The sequence below is a fragment of the Grampus griseus genome, assembly GCF_964374135.1.
Source record: "Grampus griseus genome assembly, chromosome: 14".
Taxonomy (NCBI): domain Eukaryota; kingdom Metazoa; phylum Chordata; class Mammalia; order Artiodactyla; family Delphinidae; genus Grampus; species Grampus griseus.
Window position 1 is genome coordinate 39,601,743 of NC_139008.1, and position 21,030 is coordinate 39,622,772.

Sequence of the window (21,030 nt, forward strand, 5' to 3'; positions counted from 1 at the left end):
TCAAATGACAATACAGGGCAGGAAGAACCACTTGGTATTTCTTCATACCAGCCTAGTACTTTGATTCAAAATATGGGTAAAATATAAGGAAGTAAGACAAAGGAAGAGTTGAAGGTCTCTGAGTAAGAAAACCTTGTGTTAGAATCAAATAGATGGACTCTAAGGGGTAAACAGTAGAGTAAGATAGGGTGATTTTTTTTTTTTTTAATCTTGGCAGAAATGAGCTTCTGAGCAGTAAAGAACTGAGGAAACTAGAGTAGCTCAGTTCCCTTTTATTAATACTTTTCCAGAAACTTTGTTTCTACTCTGGCCCCTTTCATCTTTAGCCTGTGTCCTAGCACTTTCTCAGCATCTCACTTAGCTTTTCTTAAAGAAATTCAAGTAATAATAATACAAATGATAATAATAACTGCATACAGATTTCTTGTGCTTGTATCAAAGTCTTCAGTAATCCCTACATTTTTACTTGGCAATGCTTGAAAGGGCTTTCGGGGAGCCAGCTCTGTCAACAATGAGCTCTGTTTCAAAGACAGTGAGTCCCACGGCATTGTGTATTCATTTCTACCATTAGTGTTTTTCTTGTGTAGATTCTAACTTCATGCTAAAGTGAAAAGGAGGAAGTCTGAAACACACACATATGTAATGTGTCAATATTATAATCTATCTCTCTCTCTCTCTGCCTTGCTCCTCCCTCCCTCTCCTTCTCTCTCTGGATGCATTGCATACACTTAAGCCTCTAGGCAAAAAAATCTCTTACCTCTTATCCAAGTGAGGCAGGATTTTGGACTTTGGAGCTACACAGTCAAGATCGAGCCTACAAAGTCAAGATCAGTGTACATACTCTGTAACTCAACACTGTTTGAGTTGCTTTAAGACAATCGCTCTCATTTTGTTGCAGACATCGCCTCCCTGCTTCCTCTCACTAGGGCAAGAAGAAGTCAGTAGTAAGCAGTTCCTAGACTGTGAGTGCACGTTTCTTAACTGGATAACTTAGTTGACCCTTTGCCACTTGGCCTGAATTCGCCCCGGTCGAGGACGCTCAACCAGCCTCGGCCCAGTGCCTGGGATCTGTGGCTGCGCCTTTCCCAAAGCGCAGCCTGGCTGTCCTTGCGCAGCGTCCTCAAGTCTGGGAGTGCACCTCGAGGCATGGCGATCCCGGCCGCGGCTTTCTTGAAGGCAGTCTCAGCGGAGCAACCCAGACTTCTGGAGGGGTCTCATCTCTTCACACTTACTGATGGGGGCGAGCCTGATCTCCTACCAGGCTTCCCAGTTGTTTAGTTCCAGACTCGCCTGGAGCCTACAAAATAATTAAAAAATAGCTCGCTTCTGCACTCTCGCCCCCATAAGTCACCCCAAGAAGGCTACTTTCCCCAACGCCCCCCTCCCCTGCCAGGAAGGGGGGCAGCCCTGCCCTGGGATTTGCCCAAAGTGGCGGGAGGAGGGTTGATGTTTGCTTTGTTATTGAGAGAAGGGGAAGCAAGTATGCCTTGAGTGCTTGTGTGTGTGTGTGTGTATGTGTGTGTGCGCGTGAGAGAGAGAGAGAGAGAGAGAGAGAGAGAGAGAGAGAGAGAGTTGTTTTGCAGCAGAAAATAAACAGGGAAGAAGAACCGGGAGAGGCCGGTGCCCCAGCTCCCCTCGGGGCCTCAGAGAGCGGCACACACCGTAATTCCCTTTCCAGAGCCCTGCAGATTCCACAAACAATGACATCACTCCGGCGCCGCCGACCAGATTACAGCTGGGGGGATTTTCCTGGGAGCGCGCGGGCCTGGGTGGAGGTGGAGGCGCTCTCCAGGGTGCTGAAAGGGGCGGGGGCGCGGGCTCGCCGCGCGGCGCCCCCCGCCGGCGGAGGCGGACCTGCCTGGCCGGGGGCGGGCAGGGGCGGGCCCGGGGCGGCCCAGGGCGGGACCCGCCGCTTCTGCAGCCCTCATTGGCTGCCGGCGGGCGCACGTCACCCAGGCTGGAGCCTTCCTCCCGCCCCAGTGGAATTGGAGCTGAGGAGGAGCTGAAAATGCAGATTTAGCATCAGGCACAGATACACTCGCTCTTTCTCTGAGATACACACAGCTCTCCACATTAGCACCTCTGCGAGCAAGCCGGGCTGCCTGACTACACGGCTTCCCCGCCAGCCAGATGCTAGAGAACACACACTGATTTGCTCCTTTCCAAACCCCTAATCAGTGTTTTTCTCTACACAAAGATTTTTTTAAAACAAGCAACAACAAAAACTATATATATATATATATATATATATATTTTATTTGCACCTTCCTTGCGGGACCACTGCTTCGCCAGCCTGCGCGCCTCCTAACACCACTTTTCACTCCCAAAGAAAGATGAAAGGTGGCTGTGTCTTCCAGTGGAAGGCGGCCGCCGGGCTCCTCTTCTGTGTCATGGTTTTTGCATCTGCCGAGAGACCGGTCTTCACGAATCATTTTCTTGTGGAGTTGCATAAAGGAGGAGAGGAAGAAGCTCGCCAAGTTGCAGCAGAACACGGTTTTGGAGTCCGAAAGGTAAGACCTCTCTTGCATTTCGCATGTTGTTTCAAAACGGCGGCAGCCCTGCGCAATCTCATTGCAGATTTGCAAGTTTTCTCTCTTTCTTGTGCGATGCAGATATTCTGCCATCGGCTCCTTAACACAACGTTGCCTCCGGTGATCTTTCACGGGTTATGTAATTAAAATGCCCTTCAAATTGTACTCGTAAGGTCATAAAAACAATTTATTGCTCTTTGACTTGGTGGCGAAAACAGGATAACACCTTTCAAACAATGCGGTGCGCCCGGGCTGCTGTCCGAACTACCAACTTCTCAAGGCTGCCTGGGGATGAGGTACGAAGTGCTGAACAGCAGGTCTTGGCGTTGGCAGACTCGTCAGGGATGTATCCCCCGCCCCTGCCTCCCGGAGAACGGGTAGTTTCCGACGCACAAGGCTGGAAGCTTGGACACTGCGATTCGTCTCCGCGCTTTTCGAACCCGGCGCCAGGAGGACTTCCCTCCCTGACTCCTGTCCCGGCTCTCTTCCAGGGAAGGCAGCTCCCTGGCTCCAGGAGACTTGGAGACAAAACTGGTTTTTCTTTCCAAAATCGGGGCTGAACTTCCCCCGCCCCCGCCCACGCCCACGCCCGCCCACCCCGAAGCGTACTCAGCTCTCTAGTTCTCAACTCGCAGCTGTAGACGCTGGAGAGGTAGATTTTGAGGGGAGTTCCTTACGGAGAACTCGGGGTGGCTCTCTTGGTATGTGGGCGGCCGGCTTGGCTTTCCCACAAGAAAGCAGGGATCCCCATTCCAAGAAGTTGTCAGAGTTCAACCGTTTGGGCAGCTGGATGATGTTCCCAGCCTCGGATGCCTCGGGACTCCTTTGGAGACGCCAGGGTACCCAGTCTGGGAGGGAAGGGAGTGGAGATCACTGGATGGGGGCCGTGGCTGACCTACCTGCTTCCTGCGAAATATCTCGCCAGGGATCTCAAGTGTCCTTAGGGGACCTGGCGAAGGGTGCGGTGGAGTGAGGGTGCAAGGAGAGACCGGGGCGATCTGAACCTACAGGACGGAGGGATGCGATCTGTCGACCAGAGCGCTGACCGGGTGGAGGTCTGTGGGATTCCGGGTCCCGTTTCCTCCCTCCTGATCCCAGGAGAGAAGCTAGAGTTGAGCTGTGGGTGCTTCGGTGCTGCTCTTGCCTCGCAAGGGCAGCGCGAACTGGGACTCAGTCCCTTCGGTCCGGACTTCCCACGTCTCCAGCCTCCCTCCTAACCGCTGCAAGCCTCCTTCACCTGCTGCGGGTTCTCCCGCCTCCGTAGGGCGTTGGCCACCGCAATTTCGACCCCAAATGGGTTTGACAGTGAGTTTGACAGAGGTCTGGGAGGCGGCGCCGGGTCTGCCTGTGGCGCGCGGGCGGGTCCCGCAGAGGGACTTGTTGCTCCGGGGAAGTGTGGGTGGAGCACGGGAGAGGAGACGCCAGCTGAGGGTGCAGCCCGCCGCCGCTCTAGCCCAGGGCCTGGGGGCTGTTTACAGAGTGCCGCCAATACAATAAATAAGGAGACCCTCCTTCCTTCCCACCCTTACCCCTGCCCCAAACTTGGCAAGATCCAGGACCCAGGCGCCATAAATATAGTGGTGATTATTATTAGCTGACAGTTATAGGGCACCTTTATGTGATGGAGTCCTTACTTTAATACTTTTCTTTAATACTCTCAACAACTCTGAGGAAGCTACGATTATTATTAAGCCTATGGTTCTGATAAGGAAATTGGCTCAGATAAAGGCCCAAGATGAAAACAGCCAAGAATTTAAGCCCAGATCTTTCAGAGATGAACTTATGCTCTCACCCCCTTAGTACATGCCACAGCGAGCTAAGTGCTCTGCAGGGTACGTTGGCCTTTAGGGTATGCTGGAAAGGGATGTGGCATCAGGTTCTTTAAAAAGCCTCTTAAAAAAACAAAAACAAAACAAAAGCTCTGTGAAAGGGCTGCGGTTGACGCAGAAATACCTGTTACTCTCTCCCCATACCAGGGCCCTTTCCATGGGGTGGGCAGACATCACTATCCTCTTTTACTTCCCCTATTGAAAATATGCCCTTAACATTTGATCTCTGTGTAGCTGAGACTGATAATGGCTTAGCATATATGCTCCAAGAAGCTTCCTTCTTTTTTGTATAGAGGTGAACAGCCTAATAAAGGATTTACAGTTTTGGTGATGGAACTTGAGCAAGGAGGTGTAGAGACAATCTCATCATAAATGAATCTGAATCCTCTCAATACACTTACCTTAAAATCTCAGGGAACTCATACTTTGGGGTGAAATCAGATACCTAAGCCTCTTTCCCATCCTTTCTTGGAGAGGAGCCCACTGGTTTTGCATTACAGTCTCAAACCGGCAGTTCCCATCCAGGAGAAATGGGCTTTTTACCTTGCCATCTCCTAGTTACCTGTCCATGACCTCTCAGAAGCACTCTTATCCAAATGATTTTTGCTCTGATATCTATTTAAGTAAAAATCAGTCTATGGCAAGATACTTCTGATGAATTGTTGCACGAAGCTACACTTGTCTGGAATGAACCCTCTTTTCCTCCTTTGGATCCATGTCCACTCATCCCCCAAGACTGAGCTCCAAACTTTCCCTGATGCCATGAGCTTTCCCTTCTCCAAATCCCTGTGGGATAAAGAAGCAAAGACTACGTGACATAAGCTAGGACATTTCATTACTTGTCCTCTAGTCAGTTCATATATGTAAGTAAATACGGGTGTAAGCATTGTCTACCCACTTAAAAGTTAAACATTCAGGGATGGGATCGTCTATATTTCTGGTTTCCTCACCAGAGCCAGCATATTATTGCCAGGCTGTAAGAAAACTTCCTTAGTTTTATTTATTCCTCCAGGTCTCCCAAACACTGTCCCGTCTTCTTTTTGTCATGCTGTACTGTACTTTTGTCAATATTTCTTATTCATTTTTCATTTAAAACCCCCAATACCTCCTTCTCCTTCCTCTTTCTAACACCTAGGATACCTCCCAACTCCCTACCGCCCCATCCTTCCAGATGCTCAGTGTCAGACAGCAAAGATTCTCAGTAATTATTTATTCATATGAAAGAAGGGAGGGACCTACTATTTTACAAAGTTATCTAACCTCATGACTCTGTGAGGTAGAAATTATTGGCATCAGCTCTAATTCTCAGATGAAAATCTTAAAGCTCTAAGAGGTTAAACGTAACTGCTTATATCTGGAAAGTGAAAAAAACTCAGATTTAAAGCGAAAATAATTTTGTTTTCCTATCATGCTGCCTCCAGGAAGCCTTCCCTGACTGCCAAGAACTCTGCCTTTTGGGCACCATTTTAGAGTTCAGATATTTTTCCTTTCCTTTATTTCTTTTTTCTACAATATATTTAACACTTATTTGGTATTAACTTATGTTGTTAACTAATGTGTACGAGTATACACTTCTTCAGATAAGTTGTAAATCTCCCAAGAGATAATATATTATGTCTTTTTATAACTCTATATTTAGCACAGTGTCCTATATATAAGGTACTCAATGAATATTTTTTGACTATTTTGCCTAACTCTTACGAGACCATAAGCAAACAATTATATTTCCTCTCTCAAAAGGAATAAAAATACCTATAACTTTACCCTCAGAGAAGTGTGTTGAGACTAAAATTTTCTATTTTATCATGATGTGGCCCAAAGATGTAAGTTCACCAGAGAAGGTGCATATGTCTAGGAGAATGAGTGAGTTTGCAATAATGACAAAGGCGTTATTCTAAAGATTGCCTTAAAATTCTCAATACACTACTAATTTTAATTCCTTTGAAAAAGAAAATGAAATTTATTTATTAATGCATTGAGGGTTAGCCAAAAATCATGTGAGAATTAAGGTAGAAATCCAAACAACTGACAATTAAGTTTTTTCTTTTACTATAATATGTTTTATTTTTTATCCATGTAGAACTGAGGCTAGGATGATTACACAAGTAAAGTCATGTGACAGCTTTTATATGTATAATTGTTAAAAATTTTTTTAAATCTAATAATTGTGCTGTTATGTAATGAAAGAATAAACTTCTGGTCATTTTAATTTTATTGAAGTATAATATAATTTAGGAAAGAGCATAACTTGATAAATTTTCATGAACTGGGCACACATGTGTAACCAGCACCTAAATCAAGAGATAAAATGTTATCAGCATTCTGTAAGTCCCCCTCTTGTTCACTTGGGTAGCTTTTAGCTTTAGGTTTGTAGGAGCTCTTTACCTATTATGGATAGGAATCTTTTGTCAGATATATGTATTTTGAATAGGTATTCTCACCCTTTTAATGGTGTTTTAATGTCCCAACAATATTGAATCCATATTATATAATTTTACTTTCACTTCCACACACAATCAATTGTCAGTCAAAAGAATTCTCTAACCATATTCCCCCGTCCTTTTAACATAGTTTGGGGGATGAAGGCAGAAATAACAGGAAAAAGATTTGATCCTAAGTATTTCCAAAAGGATTCCTATCTTAAAAACCCTTAAGGGACAGTTTTTCTGGAACTACAAGATCTACTATCATGATAGCTAAAGGGAAAGAGCCCATTTCTCCAACATGACTGCCATGAATTCCTTTTGGATCCCAACTTAATACATTATGCCTTAGGTCAAGTCCAAGTTCATCCTTCATGCCTCCTCTGGTTGTTTTGTATCTCTTTGGAACTTCTATTGCATATAATCTGTTCCTTTCCCTTGGACCAGTCACCAGTCATATCTGTCACAGCACTCGCCATGCCCAAAGCCCCTCTGTGGCTGAAGGAAACCAGGAACAGTGATGTTAAAAGGTAAAGATGACAGGATTTTGATTAGACAGCACCAGAAACTTGGCTAAGTTATGAAATCCCTCAGAGGCTTATTTTATTTGAAATGGTTAATAAAATATGGGGGTTGTGAAAAATCAATAGCATAGTGCATGTAAGGTTCTGGACACAGTGCTGAGTGCATAGAATAAAACCCTATTATTGGTAGTAGTAATAAAAATAAGGTGATGACCTAGCCACATTTTTTTTTTTTTTACTCAAGAAAGCAGTTGTGGGTTATACTTTCTCAGGGGTGACAACTGATTGAGCGAGGAATAGACACTCAACCCAATGGCAACCCATCCATGAGTCAACCATGGTCCATGAGATGGCCTGGCCCAAATAATTCAGTGGTCTACAATTTGTTACAGACCATGGTAATTATCTCAACCAATCATACTGGCTTCTTTAGGAAATGTGACCCACTAGTTGCTATAGAATGGAGAATGGAGTCTAGTTGGCATGAGAAAGCCCATCCAGGTTGTGGGAGATGCAAACATTGCATCTGAGTTTCTAATAACTTCCAGCCCAAATTCCCAGCCAAAGAACATTGTGACAGAGGCTTAAAGCTAGTCACCAAACTAATTTCCTCTTCTACACGAGCCACAGAAAGACCACATTTCCCAGCCTGCTTTGCAGGTAAGTGTGGTCATATGACAATTCCAGCCAATGTATTGTAAGCAGAAGTGATGTGCTTTTCTTCTATGCCTGATGCATAAAAACTCCATGTAGGTTGATTTTCCACACTCTTTTCTATTCTGAGGCTTGATGTGATTGAGAACAGTAACTCTGGAAGCAAATGCTAAAGGTGGCAGAGTCACAACATGAAAGGAGCCCAGGTCCCTGATTCCTGACTTAGAATTTCTCATTCCTTACGTGAAGCAGAAATTAAACTATTACATTAAGGTATTGAGATTTGGGAGTTTATCTTTAGAACAACCAGTATTACCTAAACCAATACATTCTCCATAAATGTTCCTTTTCTCAGGCTGTTGAAATGACTCTCCAAACTTTGCAACCAAACCAAGGCAAATCACAACAGCAATAATCTTCTAAAGGCTTATGAGAGTTCTTAGATTTTCATCTCATAACATCAACCAACTTTTCAGGTCTTTGTGACTTGTCTTCTCCAGCAAGAATATAAAATCCATTCAATTCTCTGTTGCTCGCACTGGCAACCAATACACCCTACTCATAGTAGATACTCATTCTATGCTTCTTGACTGATAAAGACACTTGGGTCACAAGATGATGATTTAAGCTGTCAGCTCAGAGAGAAAGTACTTGAAGAACTAGTCTTAAGAAACTACCCCTGTAATATCCATTTATTAATAGGCAGAAATTTAGCTAGGAAACAGAAGTAGTTAACAACCAGCAAATCACTGACTGACAGACTCCTGTGTTTCCCTAAAATTCCCAACTTAGAAATTATCAATAGTAGAATACATGAGTTGTTTGAGCAGAGAAAATAAAGCCTGCAGTCAAAACTTGATAAATACAAAAGAAGAGGGGAAATTACACCTCTTTTTCTCAAATGAATGACTATCTAGAAATCAATTTCTATTTCAAAAGGTCTTATCATAATGTTATAGCACATCAGAGAGTAATGCTGATAGTTAAATTTGCAATAGTTATATATTCAGCTATAACTGCTCAGAGAAGTCAGGCTTAAAAATAAAACGTGAAACCTGAAGTTCAAATGCTTTCCCCCCACTATAGCAGTGGCTTTATTTTACATTTGAGCTCAGATTCATCATTTTGAAAAGAAACACTATACTAAATTTCTGGGATATATTAGTTGATATTCAAAGAATCACAGGGCAGTTGAAAAACAGGAATTACAGCTTGACTTTGTCTACTAAGATGTATTTGTTATAGCTAAAGATGATTCAGTGGCTAAAATCCTCTAATGGTTAGGGAATCAAGAAATTACATCTGAGTTAACTCTCTTCTATCCTAAATGTAATGACTGCATATTAATGGATGGCTTCTACATGAGGTATATAGAAAAAGCAATAAACTTTTGCAGTAAACTCTCTTGACAAATTGTTTTTGTCCCTAAAGCTCGTTTGATCATGGCTTTTTGGATAATGTTGTGATATGTTGATATCCTCTGATGAGAATAATGGAAAATAATAAACTCTTAGGTTGAAAGTGAAACATTGACATAAACTGTTAATTTTCTGATATAGAGTAAAATAGACTTAAGAATGTTACAACATGCTGATAGTTTCTTGTAGAAATTTTACAAGAACATGAAGAAAACTGTAGGATCCTAGAGTGGCCCTTCATTTATAACTTTAAATGTGGCATTGTCTCCCCTAAACACCCAGTTCTTCTCCTAGTTTTTCTTAAATTCTAATTTCATCACAAGTCCTTTTACCAGAACTTCTTCAGACCCAAATTCTTCATTTTCATTCATCTCTTGATGAGCTGGGTTTTATTGAAAAGTGAAGGGATTAGCCTGTACATGAAAAAGGAACTCTCCTCTCTTTGAGATAAAAGAGAGAAGAATGAGCAGATGAAGTTCAGTTTTTAGGTCACAGAGGAGGATATCAGGAGAATATCCACTTGGGAGTCACAGTTATTTCAAAGGTGTAGGAGGCAAGGTCAATTCTTGGAGTGAGGGAAGTGGTGCTGGGATGGGGGCTTCAAAAGAGATAAAATTTTGTGCTCTGCAAATGGGGGTGGGAGAGGATGCTGACAAAGGACCGGTAATGACCTCTGGCCAGTACTGAGGGGCCAAGTGGGAGAGCATGGATTTATAGCAGCAGCAACTGAGTCATTTTCTTCAATAGCACTCAAGTGGAGATGGTGGAAGTAGGGAGAGAAGGAAATGGAGTTTTAAAAAATGGAATATCCATAAAATAGAAGAGAAGGTTAATTGGGATTAGTAGTGAGAGAGTTGAAAGGGAGAAAGCTATGGTTAGTGAGTAGGGTGTTGAAACTCAAGACTCCCAAAATTGAGCATTTCCAGGCAATGATGAGGTCCATGGAGGTGAGTTACCAAAGCCAAAAAGAGGTGGAGGTGGTCAAGGAGCTGAAAGTCAAATGCACAAGCATCCATCCTCGTGCACCTCAGTCATGCCATAGCTAAATAGCTAAGGGAGAGTGTGGAGAGAAAACGAAGAGAAGAGGTTCTAGCACAAAATCTTGGAGAAGTTTGGACGTGGAGGGAGAAAGAGGAGACGGAACTTGGACAGTTAGGGATATGGAAGATTACTTGAGAAAGTGCAGGGCTGTGAAAGGAATGGAGATGAGGATTAAGAAAGAAAGAATGGGGCAACGGTGGCCACTGGTTTTGGAGATGAAGTCATTGGTGTGATTGGAGGAGGCACCTTAGCACATGGGAAGAGGAGAAGTACAATATGTCGGTTTGGGTCCCCAGGAGCAGTCCCTGGGACAAGGATTAAATGCAAGTTGTTTATCCAAGGCATGATTCTAGTAAATACCAGTAGGGGAGTGGGGAATTGAGACCGGGAAGGGAAGGCAGGAATTAAGGGTGTATTACAGCACAAGTTGTCACTGTGGGTAACTGGGGCTCAATCCTACCAGGAAACTCTGGGAGATGGTTTAGAACTCGTCTGAGAGTCATTCTGCCTGAGGGGTGAGGGAACTGCTGTATTTATATGCCAGTTGCAATCAGATATTGTTTCACGATTGATAGTTTTTCCTGGGTGGCGTTGACTCTCCAGCATTTTGACTTGGCAAATGCTCAAACAGAGCAGAATTTGGCCGCCAGAGAAAACTCTCAGACAAATAGATCCAGAGGCTTTCTTCATACACTAAATGCTAAGGCCCAAAGGGATGTGAGCAGGAAAGTGATAGTGTCTGTGACAGGAAGGAAGCCAAATTGTGAAGGCTGCAGTAAGTATGATGAAGTAGAGGTATCAAGTGTAGACAGTTCCTTCAAAAAATATAGTGGTAAAGGGAGGACAAGAAGAAAGGTATTATTATGGTGACAAATTTATGTGGTTTTAATGATTTTTATGATAATGGTTTCTAAACACTTGTCAGACCCCTTGGAGATTGGTACCCCACCAAAATACTGTGACATACTTGACTGATTATTCTGACTGATTTATCCAGACTAATTTAAATTTTAACAAATTGTAACTGAAATTATGGAGTTACAGCCTGTCAGAGCAGGAAGAGACCTTGGAAAGCCATTAGTTTAACCCTTAATTTTATACATGAGGAAATGGAGATCAAACATGATGTTTCTGTTCCCAACTATTTGCAATGAGCATTGGAACCCTGTTGCTCCCTGACGGTGGTTCAGACGCTGCATTATCAGAACCACTGCACCAGCCTTTCATGCTGGAGAGAGAGAACCAGATTGAGAGGGATTTTTATGAGCGATTAGCCATATAAACCAACCTGTTGGTTACCAGTTCATTTCAGGTCCTCCTAGTCTGCTTTTCTCAAATTTACCCCTAAAATTTTTACAGATTCCAGTTTCCCAAACAAAACTGGGAAAGTTATAAGTTCAGGGATTCCACACCAACAACAACCTCCTGGGGAATTCCCTGGCAGTCCAGTGGTTAGGACTCCAGGCTTTCACTGCAGTGGGCCCGGGTTCAATCAATCCCTGGTCGGGGAACTAAGATCCTGCAAGCTGCATGGTGCAGAAAAAAAACAAAAAACAAAAACCTATTGGATTAACACTTGATAAAAGATAGAATAAGAATTTTATATTTCTTTGACTGTCCCCTTAGTGACGAGCACAGTGCTGTACTTTTAGCAAGCACTTAATAAATATCAAAATCAATGGTTAGAAAACATTCTAAAGGCTTAGCATTGTCATCAGATGCTCACTAAATGACAGACAGATGTGTTATGAGATACTGCAATCAGGAAGACCACGCATGCGAGGAAACGTTATAAGAATATCCTAATTTGTATCTGTGTTAAATGACTTCGATTAATTAACTGTCATTAATAGCCTAAAAATTTTGTGACTTAATGAGAAATTCAGAAGCCAATGACAGAGGAGAACAAGGAGATCCACAAATCCTATCTTTCCTTGCCCTTAGCTTGTTCTTCACTTCTGTGAAGAGGGGAAAATATGTTTCATCAGAAGACTATCAGTTCTCTTCAAAAATGATGGAAGTTCAAACATAAGAAAGTAGTTGGCATGAAAGAGTCAATTCTAGTCAGTTCCTGTTGACTGTGTTTCTAGGGAGTGTCAACCAGGAATGGGAGACCAAGAGAGAGCTTGCAGAGCCTAAGATGGGGGGAGAAGGGTGGGAAACAAGCCACCGTGGATCTCTTAAAGTCCAGGGGCAGCAACATGGGGTGGGGTGCGGAATCAAGCCAAAGGGAACCTTGGAGAGTGTGTCTCCAATGAGGCTTGGCATGGAGCAAATTTGGACCCAGAAGTTGAAGCCCGAAACAAGCCACTCTGGCCATTAACTTGGGAAGGAGGAAAGGACCAAAGAAAAGTTATGGAAGTTTGAAACCAATGGACAAACAAAGTAACAGGAGCACCGTCATAGCGGGGGAAGCGCAGAAGCAGAAGAATATGCCGTTCATTCAATAAACACGTAGTTAACACATTCAATAAGCAAGTATGATATCAGGCACCAAGACACGGACTTGGGGACAAGTAAGAAAGTTTTCAGATATTAAGGAGCGATCCAGCTCCAGTGTGCAAACCCTTTTCAAGTCTTTGGTTGTGTCACATTTATTAAGTCCCATTGGCCAATGCAAGCCATATGGCCAAGCTCAGAGTCAGTGCAGGAGGCAACTCTCCTAAGGAGCTGATACGGAGAGACATAAACAAACGAGGACCACTTCTGCAACTTTCTCCTCCCGAAGAGTCTGGGAGTTACAGCATTTCTGAGTTATCCCATCCAAGGGCGAGGAAGCTAGGAAATGTAGCCACCACCTCCCATTCTTCCTCGGTTGAGGGTTACACCTGAGGGGCATCAAATCCCTTGCACTTCTGCTTGCCCCAAGCAGGCCAAGCCTGCTTCCACAGTCAGACTAACACCCTCAGGCAGAGGGATGCATGAAGACTGTGGCATGTACAGGCACTGTGTACAGGGGACCTCCAGGGTAGGTAAAAGGAATGCAGGAAGGCCATCAAAACATCATCTGCTACACAGAGGCACAGGTTAGATAAGATACAGAAATCACAGACAAGTAGGAGTGCTCTATATGAGTACTGGCAATATGCTTTGTGAGAGATCTGTGATATAGGACATGTGAAGCAGAAGGGAAGCCTTCACAAGGCAGGCAGTGCCACGTGGAGGTGAGTTTGCACTGAGGCTCATAATTTCAACAAATTAAAATAAAAGGGGGTTTATCGAGGATGGTACAGCACATGAAACAAAGTGCATCGGAATTTTAGAAGGATTACAATTAGTGTTGCCTGACTAGGCAACATTTTTGGGAGATGAAACCAAAAACGTGGACTGAGGATGGTTCATGAGGGGTCAGCCACACCATGTTAGGAACGTGGATCTTGTGGATAAGTAGAAGGAGACATTGAAGGATACTTGGAAAGTATAGCAGAGTGGCCATATACAGGTAACCCTAGAAAAACAAGTTGAGCTAGTAGTGAAGTAGAGGGGCCTAGATCTCCCAGCCTTGTTCCTTTGTCCTAGGGAATCATTCATATCCTGGAAGCAGGTATCACCATCCCTTTTAACAGATGTTACTACTAGGGAATCATGCCTTTGATTCTATTGCCACTGGCTGATGACATCAGGGATAATAATAGCTTAATTATTGTCTTTGAAGCCACAGTGGATGGCTGGTAGAGGTGGCCAATTCTGTGCATGAAATTTATTCCAGCTAAGAACAAAATCACTAAATGCATACTACTTCTTCCCAGACACACAGATACTTGAATCTAAAACAAGCCCCCTAACTTAGAAGCCAAAAAGAAAAGCCAGGACAGTAATGTCATCCCAGCACACCTGATAAGTAGCTTACTCCCTGATATTCCAAAGGAAGAATGCATGTTTTTACATTTTCATTTCTGAGATAATACATGGAAATTTTGCCTTAGGTTAGAAAGGAACTGTTTGTGAATGAGGCTGAGGGTCAGCTATTCTTCACCTATCTCATTGTCTGACTGTCATTTTAGACTTGATATAAATAAGTTGTGTAGGTTCTTGGGAGTATATCATTGTTTGAATCCCACTGTGGACTAGTAGCTCCATTCCACAAAAACAAACAACCCTGGACAACACAAGCCGTTCTGCATTTTTGTGCTCCTGGTCATAGGGAAAAGCAGCTCTTAGAATCACAGAAGAGAGTTGAGTGTTGTCCATGGAGAACAATACCTAGGAGAAGCGTAGAAATGGGCAAGGTGGGCCTAGAGCCAGGTGTCCTGAGTGCTGGGTCAAGGATTTTCCACTCTCCCCTCTCACTTCCCCTCAGATAGCTAATTCCCCCCTTACAAATAGCTAATCCAAAGGAACATCCATCCATACAGTCATATTTTATTGACAAGTTTTTATTGAGCCCTGCAGAGATAGAGCACATTGAAAGGGATGGGTTTTACAGACAGAAAGGTAACATATTTAGATTTATGTGCAACAAAAAACATATTATATTTCTCTAGACCCGTTTATAAGACTTCCCCTGATCTGATGGCTCCATCCAGTCTCTTACAAGTTACCTATTTTACGTGCTGGGGTGTGGAAAACTCTGTTTAGCAACTGGTTTCTGGTTCTATACCCAAAGGACCTCCTCAGAGCAGGCTAACCTTACAATATGCCCTGAGAAGTTCAGGCTGAATAAGATTCTCTGTCACATCTGGTTACTCAAAGAAATGAGTCCTCACACCACAGGCCTCCTTCCGTTGACAGAGGAGCTGGAGGTGCAAGTAAACAATTAGGCTCCTCTGCTGTATGAGCGGCATCTGTTCAAAGGAGCTGTCAAGCCTTCCACTCCTCTAGTGAAATCATATTTACTTTACTCACCTAAATAATGCGGCTTATTTGCCTTCAATATGAAATTGTCTTGGCCTGTTTCTTGTTGATTGATTTTTATGAGATAGCGTATTTTTTGTGCCTCCATATGCCTCTGTGCTAAGAATGGAATGACTTCTTATCGAACAGTTCCCATTATTATATCCTTTCATAGTTTTAGAATCATTGGATATATTCAAAATGCCCAGCTCTTCCTCTCCATTTTATTCACTGCCCATCTAGGCCCCTTCAAAAAATAAAAGGAAAAGAATGATCAAAGTAAATAAAAATAATAAATAAAAATTAAAACAATAAAAGCCACATACTCTATATTCCATTTCCAACACGTTGCTCTCCGTTGGGGTAATTATAGCAATTGGAATCCACTGAAATGGGCTATATTATTTTTAAGACTATTTCTTAAAAGCCACTTTAAGTGGCCAACAATTAAGGAAGGTACAGAGATTTCTCATATACCCCTGCTCCTACACACACATACTGTCTACTTTTATCAACATCACTCACCAGAATGGTACATTTTTACCAAAGATGAACCTACATTGACACATTATAATTGCCCCAAATTCATAGTTTCCCTTAGGGTTCACTCTTAGTGTAAATTCTGTAGGTTTCGACATGAGTTTAATGACATATATCTATCATGATAATATCATACAAAATATCTTGACTTCCCCCAAATTCTCTGTGCTCTGCCTGTTCTTCTCTGCCCCCACCTGCACCCCCTGGCAAACACTGGTCTTATTTTTCTCTGCACAGTCTTGCCTTTTCAAGAATTTCAGATAGTTGGACTCATTGAGACTTTTCTGACTGGCTTCCTTTGCTTTAGTAATATGTCTTTTTGTGGTTTGATAGCTCGTTTCTTTTTAGCACTGAATAATATTCCATTATCTAGATGTACCACAGTTTATTTACCCATTCATCTACTGAAGGACATCTTGGATGCTTCCAAATACTGACAGTTATGAACAAAGCTGCTATAAACATCTGTGTGCAGGTTTTTGTCTGAACATGAGTTTTCAGCTCATTTGGATAAATACCAAGACGTGCAATTGCTGAATTATATGGTAATAGTATGTTTAGCTTTGTTAGAAACCGCCAAGCTGTCTTCCAGAGCGGCTGTGCCATTCTGCATCCTCACCAACAATGTATGAGAGTTCCTGTTGCTCCACCTTCTCACCAGCATTTCGTGTTGTCAGCGTTCCAGATTTGGGCCGTTCTAATAGATGTGTAATGTTGTGTCATTGTGGTTTTAATTTGTAATTCCTCATGAGATACGATGTGGAGTATCTCTTCATATGCTTATTTGCCACTTGTATGTCTTCATTGGCGAGGCATCTGTTATGGTCCTTGACCCCTTTTTAAATTGGGTTCTTTGTTTTCTGATTGTTGAATTTTAAAAGTTCTTTGTATATGTTGGATAGCAATCCTTTATGTATCCTTTGAAAATATTTTCTCCCAGTCTGTCACTTGTTTTCTAAATTCTCTTGATAGTGTCTTTCACAGAAGTTTTTAATTTTAATGAAGTCAATACTTGAACAACTACTCAGTGAGCTTAAATTGTTGACCCAGGAGATCGTGAGCTAAATAATCGGTTTCTGTTTGGAGCTGCTAAGATTTTTGGTGGTTTGTAGCACACATTATCGTGGTGAGACAGGAATGAAACTCAAGTGCCTGAGAGGCTTTCTCCAAGGCTAGAGAACCTTAATGAGGACCCCTGCGGCTCCTCAGCCACCAGAGCCGCAGACTACCTCCATGGGTTTGCTTATCTCTCCAACTCTCAGTCACTAATCATGTTCTCTGACCTTCTTTGTGAGTCACCTAAGAGCCTGACAACAGAGGCAATTAATGTTGGTCCTGTGGAGGCAGAAGAGAAAGGAAGAGTCTTGTGCAGGAGAGGAGGTGTTCTTTCCCTGTTATTCTTCAGACCTTTTTTTTTTTTTTGCGGTACGCGGGCCTCTCACTGTTGTGGCCTCTCCCGTTGCGGAGCACAGGCTCCGGACGCGCAGGCTCAGCTGCCACGGCTCACGGGCCCAACCGCTCTGCGGCATGTGGGATCTTCCCGGACGGGGGCACAAACCCGCGTCCCCTGCATCGGCAGGCGGACTCTCAACCACTGCGCCACCAGGGAAGCCCCTCTCCAGACCCTTTTTCAAAGCAAGACAGAAAGAGGTGAGAGTATTCAAATAGCTGAGATGTGTGATCCTAGGTCCAAACTTTAAGGAGGAGGAACTTTGGTTGGGGTTAAGATGTAACTCAGTACAGGTGAGCATTGAGAACCTGTAAACAAGAGCTTGTTCAGGCTGAAGCATGGTTGTAACATAAGCAGGACTATGCCTTCGGTGCCCCTCTCCTTCCTCTCTCAATTCTCTCTTCCTTTCTGGCCCTAGGAACCTCCATCCTGTCAGCAAATCTCAGTGAGGCATTTAGCTGACCGTGGCTTAGGGTGTTACCCACCCCCATCCCCCCAGAGATAACTGGACTTTCGTGCTAGTATTCCACACACACACACACACACACACACACACACACACACACACACAGAGATTAAAGTTAGGATGGGGCCGAGTGGGAACCTTTTAATGCTATCTCAACCTCACCAGCTGACACTGCCTCTCCCCCAGAAGTTCTCAGGGTCCCCCTTCCTCTCTCCTTCTCCCCTTTCCTTACCTTCTCTTGTCTAATGCACAGCTGCTATCTCCTTATTTCTATCCTTCTTTCTTTCTATAATATTATACGTTTCTGTCAATTGCACAATGTAGTTTTCCCGTGTGTTTCCTCATTGGCCTATAAGTACCAGTAGGGCAGAGCCTGGGACCCCCACCCCCCTCCACCCAGTTCCCTTTCTCCCTCATCCTTATTGCAAAGTGCAGTCCCCCACCCGTAAGAGATTGCATGCAATCCGGGGAAATTAAGAATGGTCTCAGGAAATGTCAGTAAAATGCCTAGCCCTCCCTGTAAAATGCAGGACCCCTAAATGAAATTGACAAGCAGTTATCAGCTGAACCAGTTTTCTATCCTTGATGTATTATTTTGTTTCCCGGTTTTTATTCCTTGAACCTCTTGACAGCAGCTCCCCTTGAAAATAAAATTATAAATTTCTTCCTATGTGGAATGAAGTCCATTGTTCTACCAAACTAGACTCCCAAATAAACATGACTGGGCATCATGAAAATCAACGCAATGGACAAAGCCGCTAAAGGAAGAGTGATGGGTCTGAGCCAGAGTCCTAACTGCTTGGGGGCTCTGGACCCATCTGAGAATCTGTGAGAAGCAGTGGTCATTCCTGAAACAAGCAGATGCATAGAAGCACAGAATTTGGGGTGGAGACAGTGTTCGCAGACCAGCGTCCAGGGGTTGCCTGAGGGAAAGAACTCTGGTCTAAAGGAAGGTGGGCAGTGGGCTCCAAGAGGACTTAACACGCCTTATTATCTGTTCACAATCGGCGGCCAGTTCCCTGGGGTTCCTGGCTGATGAGGAAAGCCAGTGTGTGGGTTCAGAGAGGAGCTTTAGCTTGGAGCCATGGTTATCAGTGGGAGAAGGAGGCAGGCGGGACAGAAGAGAGGCAATGAGAAGCGTTGCTGGGATCCATAAAATTTCGCGGCATAATGAGAATTTCTAAAAACTGCAAGTCTGAGTTAGCAACGTTATTATACTGTCACCCAGCCTGAACCTTCAAGCTGACAATTTGCTGTGAATTCTTCTTTCACTTCTGTTTTTCTCCTTCTTTCTGGAACCATGTGTATTTTGCCTTAAGACACAAAGGTGATGGTGTAAAAGAAAAGAAGGGTGTGTGTTTGTGTGTGTGTGTGTGTGTGTGTGTGTTTAAATGAAGGAAACATTTGAGAATATACTGTGTTGAAATATATGAGAGGTTTCTTACTGGGACACAGGTGAGGGTTTGGGGACCTAAGATTGCTTTTAATATGTCTTTTCTATTTGGAAGATCAGCATTCTACTTAAGAAACAGAGGAAGGCACAAGCATTTCTTCACGGAGGTCTGTGTGGGCAGCAGGCACCTTGCACTACTGTAAGGCACACGGCATCTGTCTTTCCCTGCCCGTGATGAGCTTGTGCTTTTGCACATGATCTCCCCAGACAGTTGCTTCTCGGAGGCTCAGAGGGCAGTGGATTTGGGGTCTACACTCCAAAGACAAAAGGCAAAAAGGGCTCAGAAAAATAACCAATGCCTGCAGGTTAATCTTCTGTGGTCAGTCAGTTTACCTGTTTATTGCCTGAGTTTCCAATTTCAGCTCTATGAGACCAATTAACTCCATTTCTTCCATAGCCAAGACAGTGCTTCTAATCAAAGAATCCCGGGTCGTGGGTCCCAAGTACACCCCAGAGGGTCACTCACCAGCCTGGCTGTCCCTGAGTCGCACTCCTCCTTGTCAGGAATTCCAGCCTGCAATCTGTTGGATTCATAGCCAGGATTATCAAGGGGGACGGGACATAGAGCGAGACAGCAACGGAAGCGGTGGGTGGGAAGTGTCTGGAGTTACAGTCAAGGAGACCAAGGATTTCCGTTGAGAGCTCCCTCTTGACTGGGCAAGTCCTGCCCCTCCCTGAGCCACAGTGTCTTTCTCTATGAAATGAGGCACTTAGACCAAGCCAGGGGTGCCATTCAACTGCCTTCAGTTAACATAACCATGTGAAGTGACTTCAGTATGTGACAAAGGGAAGTGGTGGGACCTCCGGCTTGAGATTTTTAAATATATGGCCCTCTTAAGGGCATTCAAATTTAATTTTAAAAGTATTTTTACATTTTAAAAACTTTCAATTTGGGAATAATTTTAGACTTAAGAAGTTGGCAAAAATTGCACACAGGTTCACCCATGTTCATAGCAGCATAATTCACGATAGCTAAGAGGTGGAAGCAACCCAAGTGTCCATCGTCTGGTGAATAGATAAACAAAATGTGGTACATACATACAGTGGAATATTATTCAACCTTAAAAAGGAAGGGAGTTCTGACAGTGCTTCACATGGACGAACCTTGAAGATATTCAGCTGAGTGAAATAATCCAGTCACAAAAGGATGAATATTTTATGATTCCACTCATATGAGGTCCCAGAGTAGTAATATTCTTAGAGACAGAAGGTAGAATGGCGGTGGCCAGGGGCTGAGGGGAGGGGAGAATAGGAAGTTATCATTTAATGAATGTAGAGTTGAACGTGTAGGATCAAAAGAGTTCTGGATATCGATAGCAGTGTTGGCTGCTCAATAATGGAGATGTACTTAAAGTCGCTAAACTGTACACATAAAACTTTAAAATGAAAACATTTTTATATTCTGTATATTTTAACACAATAAAAAAATTACTCTTTTTAAAATGGCAACAAAGTTCCCATATACCCTTTATCCAGCTTTCCCAAAGTTAACGTCTGACAAAACCATAGTACAATTTATCAAAGCCAGGAAAAACATTGATATAACACTATTAATTAATCTACAAATTTCGTTCACAGTTTTCCAAGTGTTCCACTAATGTCCTTCTTTTCTGATCCAGGATCCAATCCAAGATATGTGTTACATTTAACTGTCCTGTCTCCCTTGTCTCCTCTGGTTTCAAAAATTTCTGCAGTCCTCATTTGTCTTTTATGATCTTGAAGGTTTTGAAGGGTACTAGCCAGTTATGGGTTTGCCTGATGTTTCCTCCTGACTGCATACAGGTTATGTATTTCTGGCAAGGAAATTATGTAAGTGATGTCTCCTTCTCAGTGCATTGTATCATGAGGCACATGATTTTGATATGTTT

General features: G+C 43.4%; 1 protein-coding gene across 2 annotated transcripts in view; it reads left to right on the forward strand.

Moving 5' to 3' along the window:
* Nucleotides 1-2,333: 2,333 nt before the first annotated feature.
* PCSK2 (proprotein convertase subtilisin/kexin type 2) overlaps nt 2,334-21,030 on the forward strand; it is a gene marked incomplete at both ends in the record, with an annotated part of 214,342 nt that continues 195,645 nt past the window's right edge. For both annotated transcript variants that reach the window (XM_082670978.1, XM_082670979.1), the window contains one exon: nt 2,334-2,510. In XM_082670978.1, coding sequence (XP_082527104.1) covers nt 2,334-2,510 — 177 coding nt within the window. The remainder of the gene's footprint in view (nt 2,511-21,030) is intronic.